Here is a 21,898-nt window from a genome sequence, read left to right as displayed (position 1 = left end):
ACTTCGAAATTGTATTCAGTCAAAATTTTATTCTAATTGCTCCACTATTAAAAACCAAAACAATTGCAATTCAATTTTTACATTCTATGTAAATCTCACGTTTTCTAGCGCTAAATTTTTAGGGCAATTCATGCAGATAATGTACACATGTATATATGTATATAAAATATATATATGCAGACATTTATTTACCCATACCGTAAACATTTTCTAATTTTGTCCAACAAGTTTTTTAATATACACAGAACAGTATTTCTCAATCCTTTAAAGCGATCTAATTTCATTTGTTTATACTATTGGAAAACTAATCTGCGGACTGAGCACAATAAAAATATCAATTATCGAAGAATAGAATTAGCTGAAACGATTCCGGTCGATAGTACTTAATTATTTGTTTTACTGTGCGGTATGCGATGTGCATGCAAGTCCAACGTGCATCAAATGCCACGCATAGCCGCAAATAGAGACAATGAACTCTGTATTTACGTTTGTGGATTGTTTTCAATAATTGAGTTTCGCGAAAGGAAACTTTATAGCTGCTGCTGTAAGCTCTGAAAAGAGTTTGGTTTAAACTTCAACGTTATCTGGTTCTCTCTCTCTCTCTCTCTTCCCCCCCCCCCTCTCCTCGCTTCTCTCTCATTCCATGCCCCCAGTTTAACGTTTGGAAGGAAAAGGCTATGCATTCCAAATGCTCTCATTTCTATCCGTAACATTTTCGCAGATAAACTGACAATAAAGCCGACCGCGGACTGAAACGAGAACGAAAAATTCCATTCGATATCTTTTTATCTCGTCGTTCTTTCTTTCGGCCCTTGATCATATACTTTACTCATAATACTTTATTTTACTATTAAGAATACTCTTTAAAAGTCGCCAGCAGTAATTAACAATATCAATGATTTTTATTGACCGTATCTGGCAATTAAAATTCTTATTACGAAAAATATTACCCCAACCAGGATTCGAACCTGGGACCTCCCACAATCCGTGCGGGCGTCTTAACCAGCTCGACCACTGGGGCTGTAGGTAATATTGTTCGCAATAACATATATTAGTTAAGATGTTGTTTACGCGTTTATTTCGACTTTTCGGAACAGTGCGTCGATACGGGTTGTCGACCATACACTGAACTGTCGAAACGCGATTTTTTTAAATTCCCTTTCCCCTGCCCTCCCCCCGATCCTTTACTTTATTTTACGTTTTTGATCTATTATATTACAGATAAGTAATATTTTTATAGGGATAAACGAGGAGAAAACAAATTTTCCACGGGTAGGCTGAACAAAAAGACCTGCCAGTATTATAACTTCTCTCTCTCTGAAAATAGATCCTCGCTTGTTTAAGGATGCTCAGAAATGCGATGAAAAGCAACGATTATTTAGAGTTTAGACAATGTGAAATGTACAAGTGGGATGGAACGGATGATTCGCTGAGCGCGAATGACAGCTTCAAAAATGAGAATTTTTTCAAACAAAGGCGCGCATCTGTCCCGGCGCGAACAGCTCGTCGTCGCATGGGTCGTTTGATGTTCAATTGCGATTCACATTACGAATCTCCGCATAACGCGTTTACTGACGATAACCCGCGCCAGACGAAACATAATTTCGCACAGCCGATACGCTGGCTTCGCTGCAACGATAACGATATCTTGGTACAAACGCTGCGAACTTGTTTGACCGTTTTGCCGACTAGCAGCACAAATCTGGCGCGCTCACGCGCGCGGAATAACAATGTACACGTATTTTCCTTTGTCAAACTTATTTACTATTCCTGACAATCCTGCACCTGTTTGCACCCCCATTATATTCACGTTCATATACCCTGATGCTACGAGAAACGAATGAACTTGCGGGCGAATTTCATTGTGCTAAACGCGCCTCGTAGCTTTTATTGCTGCAGCTCTCTCTTTGTTGGAGAAAATTGCAATAATAACTTAATGGACTAGCGAGAAGGATCCTCTCTCATGCGCTCCCATTAGCTCTGATGAAACGGCTAATAGGCTCATCGAATAAACAGGAATGATTGTGAGATGTTCCGTTTGCGCTGATATATACAACATTTATATCCGTACTTTTTATTATTCTTGTAAATTTCGTATTTTAAGTTGAAACGTATAATTCTTGAGAGTTTATGCAAATTGTATTTATTAATCGTACCATTTTTGGTCATGATTACGCATCTCCAAATCGTTATTAAAACAATTTAGTTAAAAACAGAGCTGCTAAAGTCGTCTCTTTGTTTTATAATCTTGTTTTCTTCTTATACTCCATTGTACTTTAATTTTAAATTCACTATCTTCGTTTTTATCGCGATAAAAAGTAAACGGAGGCCTTAAAGTAAGAAATTTAATTCGGCCCAAAAACATTAGAATTTCCAGGCTCGCACAGCGCTGACGATGATGGCGAGAAAATATATTGCTACATTATTGCCGTGGCTTTCATAATTTTTTCTTTGCGGCTTACCACAATAACTGTACTCTTGCTTCGCAATTTTTTACCCTCATAGTCGCTCATAATTTTCTTCGAGACCCACCCTCGCGTACGAAATCTCCCTTTTCTGTTCGACAGCGCCTGTACAACCTACTTTTTCTCAGGAGCTTTTTTTATTCTCCACCTATTTTCCCCATTGGCGGTCTTGGAAATAACACTTTGTATACATCCTGTATACCCGCCGATCTATGTTGCCGATGCTGGCGTTGAATTGTTACGACGAGGGTGGAGAGATAAACCGCGGAAAAAAGGGGATAGACCCTAACAAGAACGAAAAGAAGCTGCAAGCTGGTCCTTCTTTTGGCTGGTCGTGTTCTATAAATAAACCGTAATCCACGCGTGAAATGGCTGGCATAAATTCCGCTGATGGAACGTCCAAACTCGCTTCGATCTCGCGCCGACAAACGGAGTTTGCTTATCTCTGATCCTTTGCACCGTATTATCTACAAATCTCCATATTTTTCCAATTTCTTTAATTTATGTCCATCACTTGTCATATCATTAATTATAAGTTATTTTGAATTTATTTCGTAGATACTCAAACTTAAGTCTTCTTTCGCTTCTTTCTTAATTTCAGTTTGTCATTACTTTTTGTCAGACGTCATTGCTATCTCTGTTAACAGAGTATTATTTCTACGGTATTTTTGTTATATCCGTATAATGCTCCGGATTATGTAACCGAAACGGTAACATTAATTAAATGACGTACGTAACAAATCTCTGAAAGTTTATCCCTAGAAGCATGGTTAAATCCTATATTCTACCGCCGCACAACATTTGTGTAGATTGCAAAGCTAACACAAGATCCTATTTTGTTTTAGGTCGCCAAAATATCGAGATTAAGTTTAACACCGACGGGGACGCCTACGGATTTTATAACATCTATCAATATCAAAGGAAGGACGAGGGTCGCTTCGATTACACCCTCATCGGCACGTGGAAGGAAGAGTAAGTAGGGACCTCCGATTCAAATGGGATCTAGACTTTGCTATTTGTCGTACGGGTTGCACACACGTACACACACATACGCACACGCTGTCTCACACACGTATTAATCTTTAACTCTCTTATATTTCACGCAGCATACTATTGTAATTAAAAAATTGATGCGACTATCAGTCCCGCGTGTTTCCAAGGATTCAAACAACATACTTTGAGGCAAATTGAAATCCAATTAACTTTCTGTTAAGCGATTCATGACTGTTATAATAACGATAAAAAAATATCTCGCATTTATATTTGCGTTGAAATATTTTTGCGGTATTTATTTTACCGAAGCCTAGATATATGTGCATACACAATAGTGACTTGTATTATTTATTGATCAACTAAAAGACTATATGTATATTTATATTGCCTTTGACGTATATTGCGTTTTCACGTTGATAATTCGTAGCTAGTGTGTCATAGTCTTATAAAATATAAAAAATATAAAAGGTAGTAAAAGTTATATAAAAATATGTGAGACTAAATTGAAATGCTCAATTTACAGTTTAATGTCTCTTTACGGAATTTCTCCAGTAAAAATTAGCTTTGTCCGTATAATATTTCTCTTCGACAGTACCTTCAGCGTAACAATTCACTGGTGAAATCACTGTGGCGTTCGGATTGCTAATTAAAGGTTAATTTACTCCCTCAGGCTCTCTCTGGACATCAATATGACACGATGGGCGACCGGAGTCGGCGAGCTTCACATTCCACGTAGTATGTGCAGCGATAACTGCCCGATGGGACACGTCCGCAATTTTGTAGTAAGTGCACACTGTAAAGTCTGAGGATAACCAGAACCGCTGAGTGCTATGCGGTTCTATTAGCTGATAGTATGTCTAAAAGATCTATCGATCTATCGAATAATGTGCGAGAACAAGAGATCATAGTGAGTAATAGCGAGTATCAAATGCGAATATTAAACGGGATAATGGACGAGCATGAAATAGTAAATTGGCATTAAAAAGAAATACATATTAACATAGTGTTAATATGTCACTTTATTTCTATACGATTTACTATGATGTCCATAGCGGAGCTTTCGAGTAAGGCGCTTACCAAGTGTAGTAGGTAAACCATTAACCGAAGATTAGCGGTTAAATGGGAATTGGTACTGTAATATTAACTAATAATTAGCCAACAGCTCATTCGAGTAACGCTTGCTAATTCCCGTTGTATTTGGATCTATTACAATTGCTGCGCCAAAGTTCGTTTACAGTTTATCTCTAACTTCATTAACTCAAGTCGGAGGGGGAAGGAAATTACTTTAGAATTAATACAAATTCTGAAACCGTTATTCTAATTCCGTAACAATTTATTGATGCATCTAAATTAATAAATTATTTAATAATCCCCTCTGTTCTCTCTGTCATTTTACATTAAAGCTGAGGTAATTTATAATTTATGTTGCAAGAGCGAACAATGTAAAATACATTGAAGATAAAATATGAACTTATTAATTGAATTTACTTTAATATAACGGAGCTAATGAAATTGTGATGCTCTAGCGATAATTCAGCTTATCTTGCACGATTTGTATAATTAAATTCTGACGCACATTTTGATTACAATCCCACGGAGGAGGACAATTTCTACAGATTCTCGTGATATGCGAGTTACGTCTAATAAAGTGAACGCGGGCTATTTTCTACCTCATGCCTCTCTCCTCTCTTCTGTTCTCACTTCCTGTCCTCGACGGCCAGAATTTCATGCAAGTTAAAGTAGATCTGTAATTGTGTCCCAATCCCGAGTTTAACCCTAGATGCGAGCATTCACGTATTCCCGACGTTTTTCGCGAATTTCTCTTCGAACGTAAGCACATAGATAATGCAGTAGTAATTAAATCGCGCCATGACTTTCGTGTATTTGTTTTTTACTCAACGGGATATCCGACCTGTTTTTCGCACAACTTCACGGCTTTAGATTAAAAATTTACATAAAGTTCCAATTCCCGATTGTTCCATACCTAAGGGTATTTCAGAAAGGAACAAATGTATTACGAGTACAGCCTCGGCCAAAAGTATTTGGCCAACCCTTCAATTGTTACAAATGTAATTTCTTTTGACTCTAACCAGCTATTTTGCATATTGTTACGTATCGGCACGCTAAACTGAATAATCTAAACAAAGCATCACATCATAAACACGTAAGGACAAGTCGCGAAACGTTTACAGTAGTAAACTTGAATTTTGCTTGCAAGTATTTAGTTTACTGCGGACGCTTGAAGTGTGCACGTTGCTTAATAATCCCCAACTTATAGTGGCTTACTCTAAAGAATAATATAATTCTTTTAGCAAATGCAGAATACATTTATGGATATTTACTATAGCATTACATTTTTTAATGTTTATTTATAATTATGGAAAAATATATTTTGTATATATGAGATATATACATATATTGTGTGAAAGAAATTTTCGGAACTTTTTTTTATTCTTTCTTTTGTCTTTCTTCTGTTCCTAAGTAACATAGTCAGACTGGTTTTAAATGTACATGTTTCTACGATATTTAAATTGAATTTTTCGAATTTATTGCTTTATTGTATTATTAGTTTTATTTTAATATTTAATTTAATTAATTCCGAGGCTAAATCTACGTTATCAGAATATATATTAAACTGTATACTGTATTCGTGAAGCAGCATCACTTTCTAACGCTTAAAACTCTTGGGACGTAACTCATTTAGTTGATATAGTTGGGACATATTCCTGAATGTGGCTCATAAATATTTAAAGTGTCTCGTTTAATGTTTCGTCACCGAGAGTTAATGACACACGCGTCAAACTTTCTTTAGATCGACGACAGTTTGCTCCTAGAACTCCATAACGCCGATAATTGTTTGCTTCTCTCAGTTGATATTGAGCAAACAAGAAATTCCCAATACTCTGACGAATTGCCATAGCCAAAGGCATTATCAAGCGTCTTATTATGGTCACGGCGATTGATTAATTTTAGGACTCTTAAGAAACGTAAAAAAGAATTCGCGAAGTAATTCCTCGGTCATTTCCATTTCTCTATTATCAAATCAGGTATGATATAACCTTTACTGATCCGAGAAACTTATTCGTACACGTCGTTTAATAAAATGTACCACAAGGTTGCGTGTAATTGTTTTTAAAAAATATTTTCGTATTTATTTTTGGTTTTTTGCTTTTATTTTTTGTTTGTACATATTTTTTCGTTTGTATAGTATTATTACTTTCAAAAGTTTCCTTGAGCATTGTGAAATTAGAAATATTTCTAGTTAAAAAAATAGTCTCAGTTGAGTGGACTTAAAAGAAATTAAAGTATTACATACACTCGCTATTCTTTACATAATATATCAACCATTTTCATCCCATAAAATTGTCTAACATAAATTGCAGACGCTACAAAATGGTTTCTGAACAATGACACGATGTCGGCCACGTGGTAAACCGCTTCACAATATCGTATACTCGAGACACTTAGCAGCAAAATCCTAAATTAGTTCCAGTTCGCACGAGAAATTCAAATACCATAAATTGAATATCTTCTCGTATACAGAAAACTCATATTTAAAAAGTATCACTAAAATATGATTTGACGATTTTTCACTTAAGCCAGCGGCACACGATACTTTTTTGCTTGCTGGTTTGCTTGCGTGCACCTTTGCTGGCTAATGAGAGCCAATATGCCATATATAATTGTTTTCTTTATGTAGTGTCGTATCTATTATTACAACTATTGTTTCGCATAATTTTAACTTCGGGAAAAATCAACGATTAGCCTCGTTTATGTTTTTCGAAGGGCTTCTTTAGAAGAACGAAAACGAAAGCAATTACTTCACCTTGTTTGTTTCGTATACTTCGTTAGTTTTAAACTTTGATGTCGCTTGTAGATAACAGGAATTTCTTGCAAGTTTAACTTACATTCCCTTTAATCTTAATCTATGCTTCTGAAATTCCCTTCTTTCTTTCTACCTTCTCGCAGCTGGCTTTATCATTTTTGCGCAATTTGCTTCCGGATTTCAAGACGATCATCCGCGGCCCTAATCGACGAACCATATGCTCCTCGTATTATTTGCTTTTCTTCCCTTTCTCACATTTTTTTACATTATCAACCTGCACATACATCTCACAGGATTTTCGACGTTGTCATTATTTTCAAACTTTCTTTCGTAAGTACTGGGGAACTTTTTTCGGAGAACTTTTTTTCTGATTCCAGCTTAAATTTTATTCAGGATTTAGGAAGAGAATTTAAAGTCTTAAAGTCTCCTAAATTCCTTTTGCTGCTATCTGTTCATCGTCGCAATTACTTTCGTTTTATCACTTTTCCGCAATTCCTTCCCGGAACAGGTTCATGCGAGATTTAAAGCTCAATCATCACATCCGTGCCTAATCGACAGCTGATGACGAAAGAGAATTTATTAATAATAAAAGTTTCATTCAGTTATTACTATTAATGTTTCGTTATTACTCTTTATTAGGAAATCTGGCATCTAACGCTTGCAGTTCTTGACAAAAAGATCACTTTTATGCTTAAAGTTAGTAAACTTCTCAGTAAGCAAAATGTTAGCCAAGTATGCCAACAGTTTGCAACTTTCAACATAAAATTGCGACAGATTTTCATCAAGTGTGTATTAAACTTGAGTTCTGCCAGCAGAGTTTGGCGACAATAGATTGTCAGCTGAAATCTATCATTTCGTAATCATTTCAATAAAATGCATTGTTTAACTGGTTACGAAGTGGTTGATTGCACTTAACTTCCATAGTCAATCTGTCATTATGTTACATGATGTTCCGCAACTTGTGCTGATCTTCTGCCGATAAAATTGATAGCAAACGCTTGGCAAAAGCTGTTTCCATTAGATTTTACTGTCTGATCGCATATCGTTTGCATTGCAAAACCAATGAATTCTTGAAAAATATCTTATAATGTAATCTTAACAAATAAACTTAATGAAATGTTTCACTGTGAGGAAAGCGACAACTATTAATCGATTCACGACCAGTTTCAAACAAAATCTAAAGGAAAATTTTTCACATCATTTATTCATTTAAATTTATTTTATGCGTTATTTTATCTTAAACACAATTAAAATTTTATATAAATTGGTAGCGTTTACTAAATTGCGATCAAACACTGCTATGTACAATGGATTTAATTTTATTCTATTTACTGTTTGTAATAATTTAATTTTGCTATATTATTTTTAAATGATTTAACTTTGGCAGTTTTACATTTACAGAAAATAAGATATCTAATTTAAGGAAAATATAAGTCTACACCATATAAATTAATTGTAAGTCATACTCAGTTTACATGTGTGTAAAACTATTAAGCAACATTAAATCATAATCGCCTGTTAAAAAACTAACTTATAACAGACAATGAGTGCATCAAGTGATAATAAAAGGAACGTTTAAAGACTATTGCCGGTGCAGTAAAAAAATATTCTTATCGCACACAGTTAGTTTTTTAACAGGTGATTATGATTTAATGTTGCTTAATGTTTTACACACATGTAAACTGAGTATGACCTACAATTAATTTATATGGTGTAGACTTATAATTAACAGCAATGGAAATAATAGACTGGACATTAATCTGTCTACAATATGAAAGAAACGCAAACCCAATTTATGAAAATTCTATTATTACAAACAGAATTGTAGTCGAAATAACGCACGTAAAATTGGTTTGTTAATTACCGAATGTAAACGAACATTGCACTCTCGCATAATGAGCTCCGAATACAATCCGGTATATTTTTTGCGTGTGCCTTCATATTATGCAAACGAAAGAGAAATGCAAACAAACGTCTATAGGTGATTCGTTAAGCGACTTAATTAAATAATTAATTAACTGCGCTGAAAGTGTATTTAACTGATGCACGCCATGTCACAAACCAGTTGTACTGTCCGATTGAACTTCTCACCCTGATAGATGCCTATCAATGAATGCTGTAACGACAATTAAAGCGGTAATTGTCACCACATTTCTGCGTGATCACACGCAATTTGATCTGTCGTCCGCATGATATAGTCGGCGTAATCGTTATAATAATTACAAGAATTTTCACCGCTTGGTAATGATAATGACAATAATGGAAATTATTTGCCATTAACGTATTATTAGCAATCAGAAATTATATGCAAAGCCTTGTAAATCAATCTCGCTCAATGATAGCCAGGCTATCTCGCCTAATAATGGCCAGGCTAATTGAAACGCGAGATTATTAATAACTGTCAATTCATTTCCTGTGCGGTACGCGGAGTGTGCAGTACACGCTTCACTGCGAAGTTACGCGCTTACGCAAAGTTTCTCATAAAATATCTTCTTTTACTTGTATTCTTGCACCGCCGTCGGTCCACTTTCTCCTATTATTGTTATTTATGGATATTACTTAGATGGACGAGTACTAATAATTTCAAGTACTTCCAAATTGCGATGAAACCGTCAGTTTTACCCGTGGCATGGACCATTTATTACGCAGTGTAATGCAGAGTAAACTGACGCTAATAAAGAAGGGGGGGAGGGAAGGCATTTGTTGCGCCCGGCAACGAATTTATTTTTCCATGCAGATTCCGTAAATAATTCTGATCCGTCTGTTTGCCTGTTAGTTCAAACAAACATCAATTGGGATCTCATCGATCTAACGGTATTTTTTCAACAGTTGCATGAAAAAAATGGGTTCTCCCTGAATATACCATCGGACTTCCGTCGTTGTGCGTCGCGTCGGGACGTACTTTACGTTACCCGTTTTTCGATCGTTTAGACAACGATAGTTATAGATACTGACAAACCGTCACTTCTCATCCAAGAAAATCCGCTGGTCCAAAAGCACAAGCTCGCTCGTGTGTACTATATATACGTATACAATCAGACATAAATCCTATGTGTGTGACATAGTTGCTTTGCTAAAATCCCTTCCGTTATTAAAATCCGATTCACTTGCGATTTATATCAATACGGTAGCGGATTGCTCATGCTCTAATTTTAAAGTTTGTTTAATTTTACGCGATTAATTCAGCAATTCGATGGGTAGGATGTATTTAATCCCTGGATGTATGTTCAACGTGCTCCTTCGATAAATCAATGGAATGCACAGGATTATTACAAAACTACTGCATTAATGATGACTATAAAATTGTTATCAATCAGTTATTAATGACAATGATTACTAGCAATTGATATTGACAGATCGCTGTGGCCACGAAGCTCCGTTATTCACCGTTAATTTAAGGCTGGCGGTTAATTATTAATTGTCGGTTTTCGTTTGCCTCTCAATTGGCAATACCACGTGTTAGAAAACACTTGAACAATTTCCAGGAACCCTGCTGTTGGAGTTGCGTCGCCTGCCGGGAGGACGCATACGCATACAACGACACGTGCAAGAACTGCAATCCCGGGTATGCACCGAATTCCGCAATGACAGGCTGCGTTAAGCTTACCGCCGAGGTCATACCTTGGACGAGTCCTTGGGCGCTGGTGCCGCTGATATTCGCATCCATCGGTATTCTCAGCACCCTCTTCACCACCATCGTCTTCATGCGGTGAGACACGTTTTGCTTTTTCGCTTCCTATACGTAATGTCCTTCCGTCGCATGATTCTTCAGCAAATTGTACTTCCCAGGTGTGTCCAAGTGGATCTCGCTTAAATAAAATTTTAATTTGAGGTTTCATTATGGTACATGTAATGTCAAGGGCTACAATAATTGCCTGATATTACTGTTAAAGAGAAATCGTTGATAAATTGGTTTTCAAAGAGCTTAATCGTTAACACTTTGCGGTTCACCGACAGGCATAGAGCTGTCGTTCGAATTTTCATGTTGCAGTCCGCTGACGATACAGAAATGTGCGAATTTCAACATTACGATCCACCAACGCCACACAGCCGTTGCGGTGTAAGAATATTAATCTTATGGGCATATACGTTTACATCTATTATTGCATGCAAGTGTTGCAAATAAAAATTGAAGCTCGTGCGTGACAACGCTAAAACAACGGTAAACATGATTACATGACACTACGTAATTAAACGGTCTTCGACGTAATGGGATTATGTCTAGAACATGGTTTCAAAACGCATTATAAAGTTTCTAATCTGTTTTTATTTTATAGAAATCTTAAATCTTAAATCTTAATATTTATTGTTTCGAAGATTCAATTAGTGTTTGATTTGTTTTTTATTAGAAATACATTATTTTTTTCAGTCTTTACGCTACTCGAGTAGGGTGTAAAGTATACTCCAGTCTTAGAAACCCCCTAACTTCAAAGAGTAAAACTTTTTCATTGATTCAATGCTGCACAAACTTTCACAGTTAAAGAATTTTTGAAGTTATTGTTAGCTTTAAAAGTGTATAGAATATTACCAGTCTTTATTCAATTGTAAATCAAAGGGAATAAAAGTTGAGATATGATATTGGGACGTAAAATATATCACGCGCGAGTAATTAAAAAAATAGTTGCATAAAAACAACGCGAGTGATGTACGGTTATCTGTTTGAGAGAGTGAAAGCGAATGCTAAAATTAAAACTTATTGTGTTTATTGATAATAAGGTGAACTTTACATTAAAAAAGAAACAAAATACTTTCTCATTAATAGGTGCCTTTTGACATTTGTTTACGATAAAAAATGTACGGTTCAGTTTGTATCGTAATTGTAGTTTGTTCCTTCAGTCCGATGTTGCTGCATTTTAATACAGACTGCGGACCGCAAAGTGTTAACAATAATATGACTAGGCCATTAAAATTTTTATTACATTAAATAAAAATATAATTGGTGCAAAAAGCCTCTGGATTTACTGCCATGCACGAGTGACGAATGAATTGACGCACATTCAACGTCTTCTTTTTCAATGAAAATATAACAAGGTTGAGCGGGTAATATTAGCATCGAAAAAGAGTGCTTAAAAAGATTTAAAGTCGATGCTTTCGAAGCGAAAATTTAATCGAAAGCTTAATTAGCGACCTATTAAACTTACTTAATTAAAAGGCTAAAAGGTTTTCTGCATTTCATTATACATAGATGTACAAAAAGGAATAGAACTTTTGAACTCCAAACTGGTTTTTTTTTAATTTTCATTGGGCTTAAATGATCAACATATAATTATTAAATCCGCGTAGTTTTGTTATGTAAAGTATGACTAACAATTTTAATTACTCGTCATACGTATCGAGAAAGCATGCTGATTGATTTTGAGCCTAACGTCTCCCCCAAAATTATTAATCAATGCAATTAAAACAAATATTGTTTTTGCCGCAAGATGTTAAAAAATATTAATATATAAAGAACTAAAGAAATAGCGACAGGAAAAGCAAACGGAAAATAGAATCGCATGAAATCGCATATTTGCAGAATATTGTTTATTGCGATTTAATATTTAACATTGCTCGATCTATACAGGGCGTGAAATTAACAAGTGGTATTTCTGTCAAATATCGAAAAAGTTCATCAAAGCATTTCGCTTGGTCTCGTCGATCTTGCTACGAATGTCTTGTGTTTGAACTGCAGATTCAATCGTACTCCGGTGATTATGGCATCGGGACGCGAGCTATGTTACGTTTTGTTGGTGGGAATTCTCTCCTGCTACGGCATGAGCTTCATCATACTGAGCAAGCCGACCACGTGGAATTGCACATATCTCAGGATCGGCCTCGGTCTCTGTCTCAGTATATGCTATAGCGCGATCCTCACGAAAACCAATCGTATATCGCGGATATTCAACCAGGGCACGAAGAAGATCAAGAGGCTCTCCTACACATCGCCCAAGAGCCAAGTGGTAATCGCTATCGGTGAGTACGAACTGCACTCACCTCGGTAAACACGTCGACAAGCTATGGCATCGAGAGGATAATTGCACGCCGATGCTTGACGCAACGTGAAATAAAAGCCGCGTTCGACCGAAGAAAGGAAATGATGGCGCGATCTTTACGATAAGGTTTCGCATCGGTATTTCTTTTTAGGATAGAGACGATAAATTTCAAACTTTATTCACGCGATCCTCACTTGTTGCGGTTTCGATCAAAACTAAACATCGTACTCCGTAAAGCTACTTTTTAAAAGCAAGAATTAGTATCTCGAGAGCAGTGTTGGACACAATTGAATCATACTAACAATTAACTACTGTCTATTAAACTACTACTATTAAACTACTAACTACTGTCAATTAAAATTTTAATTGTTAATTGCAACTGACAATTAAATTATTGTTATTTATCTGTACAATTAAAGCTATTTAATTATTTATTAATTTTAATTGTGAGTGCGATTAACAATTTTATTGACATTGAGTTTTATTACGATAATGATTTAATGTGTTACTTATTTTAAAGATCAGACTTTTTAAAGACTATTAGTTGCAGTTACATTTAATCACAATTGAAATGCCACGGTTAAATAATCAATCAATTGAAGATTTAATTGATTGATGCCCACCACTGCTCAAGAGATACTTGAAAAAGGATCCGAGTGTTAGTCATTGTCTTTTCTATCCTTTCCACTGTTCTGAAAAATCGTACAAGTTGTCTACATACTATTACCTCTTATTATAACTTTTTATCAAGAAGTTATAATATTCCAATCAATTAAAAATTCCTTTTGTTGACTATAAAGTCTCGTAAATTAGACACAATCAAAAATAGTTCTATTTCGTTAATCAAGCTTTACGTACGATTCTGTTTCTGTAAAGGGGAAATAATTCAGAGAGATGTACGGTTGCGGATTTTCTCTCCTCACGTTCTCATTCATCATTCGATTAACAATGTAAACAGTAGCTGCTAAAGTACGCAGAGTCTGATCCTGGATTACGTGACTCCCATTTGCGCAGGGATCACCGCAGTGCAACTGATCGGCACCATCGTGTGGCTGATGATCGAGCCGCCGGACACCACGGAGATCCATCCGTATCCACTCTCCGCGGTGCTCACATGCCGCGTGTCCACGTTCTCGCTGATGATGTCCCTCGTCTACAACATGTTCCTGATCCTGATGTGCACCCTGTACGCGTTCAAGACCCGCAAGATCCCGGAGGACTTCAATGAGGCCAAGTACATCGGCTTCACCATGTACTCGACGTGCATCGTCTGGCTGGCCTTTGTGCCCATCTACTTCGGCACCAATAACGACTACAAGGTCTGTGCCGCGCGGACCGCGCGAGTCCACGGGCGCGAATCACCCGCGCGTCTTTCGGTCCCCACATACACACACGCACACACACACACACATACACACGAGCCTCACGGCGCGTTTTTCTGTGTTAACATGTAAAGTCGAGCGGACGGCTGCCTACGTTGCAGGTTCAGATCGCGAGTATGTGCATGTGCATCAACATCTCCGCCTCGGTTGCCCTCGGCTGCCTCTTTACGCCCAAGGTCTACCTGGTGCTGTTCCAGCCCTACAAAAACGTCCGCCCCGGCCACCCGAACGTATGTACATTGCTGGTTTTGCTACTTATCCCATCTAACAATTAATCCCGTGAAACGGGACAGACGGAGTGTCCTGGAATTCCCAGAAATTGGACAGTTGGTCACCAAATCTCACTGGTGGCGATCCCTTTTTTTTTTTCGCCGATTCCGTTCCGATTCCTTTCGGAATAACGCGTATATTAAATTCGATGGGGATTTCAAGGCTTAACATTTTCCTTGCCGCTCAAGAACTCAATTTAGACTTTACCGTGTACCTATATTCGTTCAAATTATCGCTTTCTCCTCCCCTGACAAGTAACAGACTTCCACCTATTAATCTTTTCCCTGCACGACAAGCATGTCGGATAAACTTTAATCTAATGCTACGGTAAATTACACATTGAGGTTCGCTATTATAAACGATTTATTGATTAGAAAGCACAATGGTGCAAATTGTGGATTCAATTCTCTAGGATAAATATATTTAAATCCCTTCTTTTGTTAGCGTTACGGTCGGCTAATTCCGGATATTCATTATTAAATCAAAACAAATTCCGTCATCGGAGCCATTTGTTCTGATCCCTCGTACCCCATCGTAAGAATTTAACGCCGGGGAACACTATCGTTCGATAAACATGTATTACATAATTGCAACTCATTATTATCGCGCGCGTATTTGTGTATCGTAGAACTTCTTAGTAAGCAAAATTAATACACGATGGAAAACCCGTTTTATTTTGCGGATAATAATTTCGATCACACAAAATGCTTAGTAACTTGTACGGAAATAACAAAATTTCTTTCCCTATTTATTTAAATTATTAAAACTCGATGTTTAGAGTCGCCGAAATCTCGGCTTTTTCTGGGTAATCGTTGAAAAATAATCGCAATATTCTCTGTCGAAGCACAATTACGAAAGGATTAGGTCTCACCCTGAATCTATGTCTCCAGGAGGGAAAGCACGCGCGAGTCCGACACAGACCGGTGAACGTGTTTAAGCGTTGCAGAATTAATTGTGAACGTTATGCCGAATTCGACTGTATGCACCGGTGCGCACGAAGGCGCATAAAGGCCGGACTGAAATTGATGTAAAGGCATATGCTAACACTAACGCCAACAATTCGATCAATTTGATGTTCAGCGTAAGTTGCCGCACTGTTTGCGGAGTTTATGCCCGGCAACGAATTTCCATTCCATTGGCCGAGATGCTTACGCGCGCCTGGTAAATCCGCAATGGCTTTTCGAGTGCATCGGTGCACATTGTAGAAATACAGCCCGGGGGAAGGGTTTGTTAAGTCTATTAGAATTAAAACCTTCTCCGCCGCAGTTGTTTTCCAATATCCTGTCGCCTAACAGTGTCTAAAATGCATTCCTACTTCATTCGGTGAGATACAGTAGGCGAGCGAGAGCGGTTCCAGTCAGTAAAACGTTAGCAGATTGGCAGCAGACTCATCAGAAACCCACACCAAAACCACAGCCATCTGTGTCCGCATTCGGCTTTTGTTTTGGGAACAGAATCTATAAAATACACGCTGTCAACAGATTGTCGGTAGAAACCGAACGGGTCCAGTTATGTGAGCAGATTTTGCTGTATTTCTGCCGACATGCTGGCAACATATCGAATATGTCAGTTCCTGTGTGCAATCTGCAGTCTTTCTGCCTTCAAAATTTGTAGTGGGCATGTGACGAAATCTGTTCTGACAGATTTGGCTTTCCGGGGTATCGAGCGTGGGCCTGGACAGCTCAATAGAAAAAGCAGTCGCCCGGCAAGAGCTCCCGGGTTCAAATTATGGTCTAGGCTCCTCATTCAGTTCTTTTCTCGCCCACGAGTCATTACGCGGCGCGTAATCTTAGTGCTTACCTCTCTGAAGCTACGTCCCTAATAGTTACTTCGGAGTAAAGTAGACTTCGCTATTAGGTTTAAAACCCTCTCAGCCGTGATAATTCTCCAATCTCCCGTTACCTGACGATATCTAAAATCCATTCCTACTTTATTCGAAAATACAGTTGGCAACTCTGTGTGAAATAATAGATAGAATATGATCAGATTGCATTAGATGAATAAGACACTTATTCATTTACATTGAAATTGCATCTAATTTAATGTAATCTCATCATATTCTAATATTTTAAGCAGGGAAGCGAGAAGTGGTATCGAGTGTCGACCTGGGCAACTCAGAAAGAGCAGTCGCCCGACAGGCGAAAAGTTCCCAGGTTCGAATCCTGGTCTAGTCTCCTCGCCCGATACTTTTCTCGTTCAAAAGTCATTATTGTTAGTAGCGTACACGGAGAGAATTGTCTCTTAAAATGAAGAAATATCTCATTTTATAGAACCTTTTATATCCTATATCTCTGAAATGAGGTTCTTGAGGCCGGATGAGGACATATACCTTTAGTTCTCACGGGGAGAATTTTCTTTCAAAACTTACCCTCTGAAGAACTTTATGAGAGTTTTTTTTTTGACATTTTACCATACATTTTATTAGTAACTCGCTATTAGGTTTCGAAACCTTGTCCCACGATTGTTTCCCAATTGCCTGACGATATCTAAGATCTGTTCGGACCATTCGCAGACGGGCGGCCTGCAGAGCGGCAATCGCGCAGCGTACAGCATGCGCTTCGCCGGCGGTCGCAGCCAGACGATGCAGAGCGTGACCTCGGGGTCACGCAGCAGCCCCCCGATGGCCCGCGGGGGCGCGGCACGTGCGGACGAGCGGAAGCACGCGAACGGTGAGACCCAGGCGCTGGCGAGTCCGTCGGTCGAGGAGACTTCTGTTAGCTAGGTCGCTCTCATACACCTCCCTCCCTGTCCAGAGCATCGGGCGAGGATGCGCGAGACCGAGGCGGAGGTGTATGTTAACGGCGGCAACGACGGGGGCGGCGGCGGCGGCAACGGCGGTGGCGGTGGTGGCAACGACAGCGGTGACGACGACGACGAAGAGGAGCGCAAGTTGTCGACCGTTCAAGAGCTGCCGGAGCTCACCGCCAGCCCGCCGATGATGAGTCTGGCGATGTGCCAAGCGCGCAAGAGAAGTCGAGGCGAGCCGCGCCGCGATTCGGAACAGGTGATTTTCCCGATTTTCCTCGCCTCCGACAAAGGATTATCCCCACGGGAGTGTTACACAGGTTGAGCGACTTTTCAAAAGAGCGTGATAATGAAATTTAATTGAGCACAGCTGATTCCATTAGCTTACAAAAGCTTGGCTCGCAAGGAGTTCTTTCTTTTCCGTGTGGATCGCCAAGATTCGATACCTCGATTTTTATCCTGGCTTTACTCGAGAAATCCGTGAATTGGCTGAAATTTACGATCGCGCGCATTTGACTATTGTTCGTTTATAGTTGCATTGCGGGACTTCTCTCCTTTTGATTGCTATCAAAAATTTTCTTTACTGCTTTAAAACTTTCTGAAGTTTTATTATACGGCTAAACTCTTGCTTTGTCAGCACTTTTTCATTATTTTCGTCACGGTTTATAACGTTCGTTACGGCTTTGCATCACCACGAGACGCGACCCCTAATCCATACTCGTCTGTTATCTTTTTAAGCCGAGCGATCGCAACATCTCCACCATCAGCAGCGTCTCCGAGAGAGTAGAAGCGCGCGCGAGGAAAGAGGGATCCCGCCCGAACGAGGAGCAGATTCTAAGCTACAGCAACTCGCCGACCTTCTCCGAGTTTTCCTCGTAGTATTCGAACGGTCTTCTCGAATTGCGACAGATTCTCCCTTCAGCATCCTTCACGGAGTTCCCGACCAGCACGAAGGGCCTCGTCTACCTTGCCGTACTCGACAGCATTATACAAGCGTTTTGTAAGCGCCAGACGTTTTATATTCCCATGAGATGTGAGTAATCCGACACTTGTTCAACTCTTTGTACTTCGGTGGCCACATACAGAATTATTCAGGATGTTTCTTAATATTCCAACATTTTACGGGGTTGACTTTTGAAACATTTTACGAAGGAAGATTCTCATGAACATATATGATTCTATGATCAAAAGCGTCATGTCAGAGGTACAGGCTGTTAAAGTTTCTGTAAAATTATTGTTTCTTTTTTTAATATTAATAGCTTTTAAACGGAAAAAGATTTTTTTTTCTAAATAAATTGACACATTATCTTTATTATTTATTAGACACGAAGATTCAGCCTGATCATACTTGATTATTTATCATACATACACAGTTGTGATTCACTTAGTACTTCAGTATTTTACTTAGAGTGACCATTTTGTAGAAAATCAACGACGACTATAGAAATGGGATTTATTACATTACTGTCCCAAATTTGTATGATCAAGGAATCAAATATTTTCGCAGGTTTTTATTATTTCATAAAAATACACTTTTACTAAAAAATGTTAAAAGTGATAATTAAGAAATATCTAATTTTATAGAACTTTTTATATCTCTGAAATGAAGTTTTTGAAAGGCCAGATGAGGACATATATTCATATAAATTTTTCTTTAATTCATCAAATCAACTCGTAAAATATTGAACAATATTGAAGAAACATATGACTAAATCTGATCGATATTCTTATTGAATTAAATAATACGAATATAAGTTTGAACTACATATAAAGGTTAAATCTAAATTGAAATCGAAAAAGAACTTCCATCAACCGAATAATTTCTATTTCTGAATTGTCGTGTCTCCTTCCAAGGCAGATTCTTTGACAGTAGGAAATTATGGGGAAATCAGAAATTTATGGGAATGAAGAAAATATGGGAGATTATCAGAATAATTTGGTGCAAAGGGTGACATTAAAAACCGTAAACGTATACTCAACTGGCCGCAGCCTGGTCGTCTGGAAAAAATGGTCCTTTTGCACAGACTACGATTGTGTATAGTTATTCATATCGGAAACTTTCGTGCTTTCTTTGTCCTCGACGCACGAATGCCACGCCGGCATTCAGCAAGTTTCCAGCATCGCGCGGGTGAGTTTTTGGGGTCCATTCATCTCTCGCGGACAAAGACCTTTTTCCTACATGTGTACCAATAATACGGTGGAGTTTATATGAGTTTCGGATTGACCGAAATTCAACAAGTCCAAGTATTTCGACGTGAAAACAACGGACGAGATGCAACGTAATCATATTATTTCATGTTAAGAGAATATTTTCCACAAGAGGATTTGTATAAATGAAATATTCGATATTTCTCATAATTAATTTGTGCCAGATAAATAACAAAATTTCTTGTTCATTATTTGCAACGCAAATAAACGCGATAAAACCACCTCGATGCTGTTATATACGGTACAATAATGAGAAATTCCTAGATATGATGATAGATTGCTCGAAAGAGGTTCTTAAGATCCACCCCCGTGATTTTGGAATACTGTGTACATACGTTAATTAATTATGAACGGACATGAAGTGTACTAGGATATGCGGAAGTATTAAAATTCGATAATCACATTAGCCGAGGTAATTATCGCATCTTATCGCTCGAAGACGAATCGCGGATGCGAATATTAGATAATAGCATTAATCTCAATCGTGGTAGAAATGAGAATACTAATTATTCACGAGGCGTGACTATTAAATAATCGGATTTGCGCTATAAGTGAAACTTTATTAAAAATTGTGCACTTTAATCTTTATCTCTTTCAATTAGACTTCACTTTTCTGCCCACACATCGTTGCATTCGAATTTTCCACCGTTCAAAACAGTGTTGTAAGTCTTTTTCCGCTTTTCAACAACTCTTCATTGTTTTTTTTTGCTTTGACCGCCTCCATGGACTCAAAGCGGATTTCCTTTAACACGCTTTTGATTTTCGGGAACAAAACGAAGTCACAGAGAGACAAATCTGGCGAATAGGGCGGGTGATCTGGTGCTGATAAGCGTTTTTTCATCAAAAAACTGCTTCACAGACAAATGCCGGAGCATTGTCCTGATGAAGAATTCATCCGTTTTTCCACAGATCTGATCTCTTCTTTCCCATTCTTTCATGGCATTTTGCAGCAGATTTTATCAATTTTACCAGCAATTTTGAATTAATTCGCTGCTTAATTTTCTTAAATAAAATTGGTATAATTTCGGTAAATCGACGAAAGCAAATTCACTAATAATAAGAATGACACTCGTGTACGAACTAATTGACCGATCAGTCCAACAATTGACTCGATTGAAAAGTAGGTCCACGATCGTCCGCCTGCTGTCTTGCTTCAGCGCTTTGTTATGTTATCTGTACACGCAGTCCGATTATTTAATAGCCACACATATAATTCTAACAGCGACTACGTAGAAATGTCAGTTGCCAAATAGGAATTCAAAATAGGAATTTGTTCGTGATTATCTGGTCGTTCTTAAAAACTTATTGCTTTTCTCTTCAATTCGGCTCTAAAGTTAAAAATTTGTCTTATACATCTTGAAGTGTACGCAAAGAGAAGCTGCAATGAAATTGGAAACGTGGAATATCCAATTCGCACTTAATTTTCTTCCGGCGTAGAAGCCTTCGCATCGCTTAACTTTAAGTAAAAATAACCTGCGTCAAGAGTTGGGGAAATAAGATCCTCGCAAAAACGGAACATTAACCCAGCACGAACGTATAATATAATTCGTGACATAATGAATGCGCTAAGATTAAGACAACGATAAGTTGATTTTTAACGCATCTCAACGCAGTTGTTACATCGAGAGTACGCCTAATGATAAATTACTTTGACGAGAAGGGCGAAAGAGGGGAGGGGGGGGCGAGTGAGAGAAACAAATCACTGACCCCACAAGTAACGCATTCCTATACAAAGAAGCCAAAATCAAAACGATTTTACTCGCAGCACGATAAGAATTGCTAGATAAGAAAGACTCGACGAAGCGTTTTTCGGCGACAATTATATTAATGTTGTTATAGCCATCGTAAGCGTAGACCGTAAACGAAGGCAAAGTCTATCAACTCGTTAGGACATGTTATTACGAATGTCTTGCTAATTCGATTGCTGTGTTGCTACTTTGCGCGTTGTACATACGATATGCCTAAGATACCGTCGTTAATTATTTATCGTAACGCGCCTGCGTTAATATTATTATCTGAAACGAATGTTTATATAGC

General features: G+C 38.0%; 2 protein-coding genes across 2 annotated transcripts in view; both read left to right on the top strand.

Moving 5' to 3' along the window:
- LOC105562423 (metabotropic glutamate receptor 4-like) overlaps window positions 1-13,412 on the top strand; it is a 46,927-nt gene extending 33,515 nt beyond the window's left edge. The window contains exons 7-11 of the mRNA XM_012013256.1: window positions 3,311-3,437; window positions 4,129-4,240; window positions 10,770-10,993; window positions 12,956-13,236; window positions 13,408-13,412. Coding sequence (XP_011868646.1) covers window positions 3,311-3,437; window positions 4,129-4,240; window positions 10,770-10,993; window positions 12,956-13,236; window positions 13,408-13,412 — 749 coding nt within the window. The remainder of the gene's footprint in view (window positions 1-3,310; window positions 3,438-4,128; window positions 4,241-10,769; window positions 10,994-12,955; window positions 13,237-13,407) is intronic.
- Window positions 13,413-14,214: 802 nt separating this feature from the next.
- LOC105562383 (metabotropic glutamate receptor-like) lies at window positions 14,215-15,286 on the top strand. Its single transcript, XM_012013177.1, has 2 exons — window positions 14,215-14,575; window positions 14,740-15,286. The coding sequence occupies exons 1-2, from the start codon at window positions 14,312-14,314 to the stop codon at window positions 14,911-14,913; spliced, it is 438 nt and encodes a 145-aa protein (XP_011868567.1). The 5' UTR covers window positions 14,215-14,311; the 3' UTR covers window positions 14,914-15,286.
- The last annotated feature ends 6,612 nt before the right edge of the window (window positions 15,287-21,898 follow it).

Source organism: Vollenhovia emeryi, unplaced genomic scaffold, assembly GCF_000949405.1.
Source record: "Vollenhovia emeryi isolate VEMERY1.0 unplaced genomic scaffold, V.emery_V1.0 DF939189.1, whole genome shotgun sequence".
Classification (NCBI taxonomy): Eukaryota; Metazoa; Arthropoda; class Insecta; order Hymenoptera; family Formicidae; genus Vollenhovia; species Vollenhovia emeryi.
Note: the sequence above shows the minus strand (reverse complement) of the source record. Positions and strands in the feature narration are given on the sequence as shown.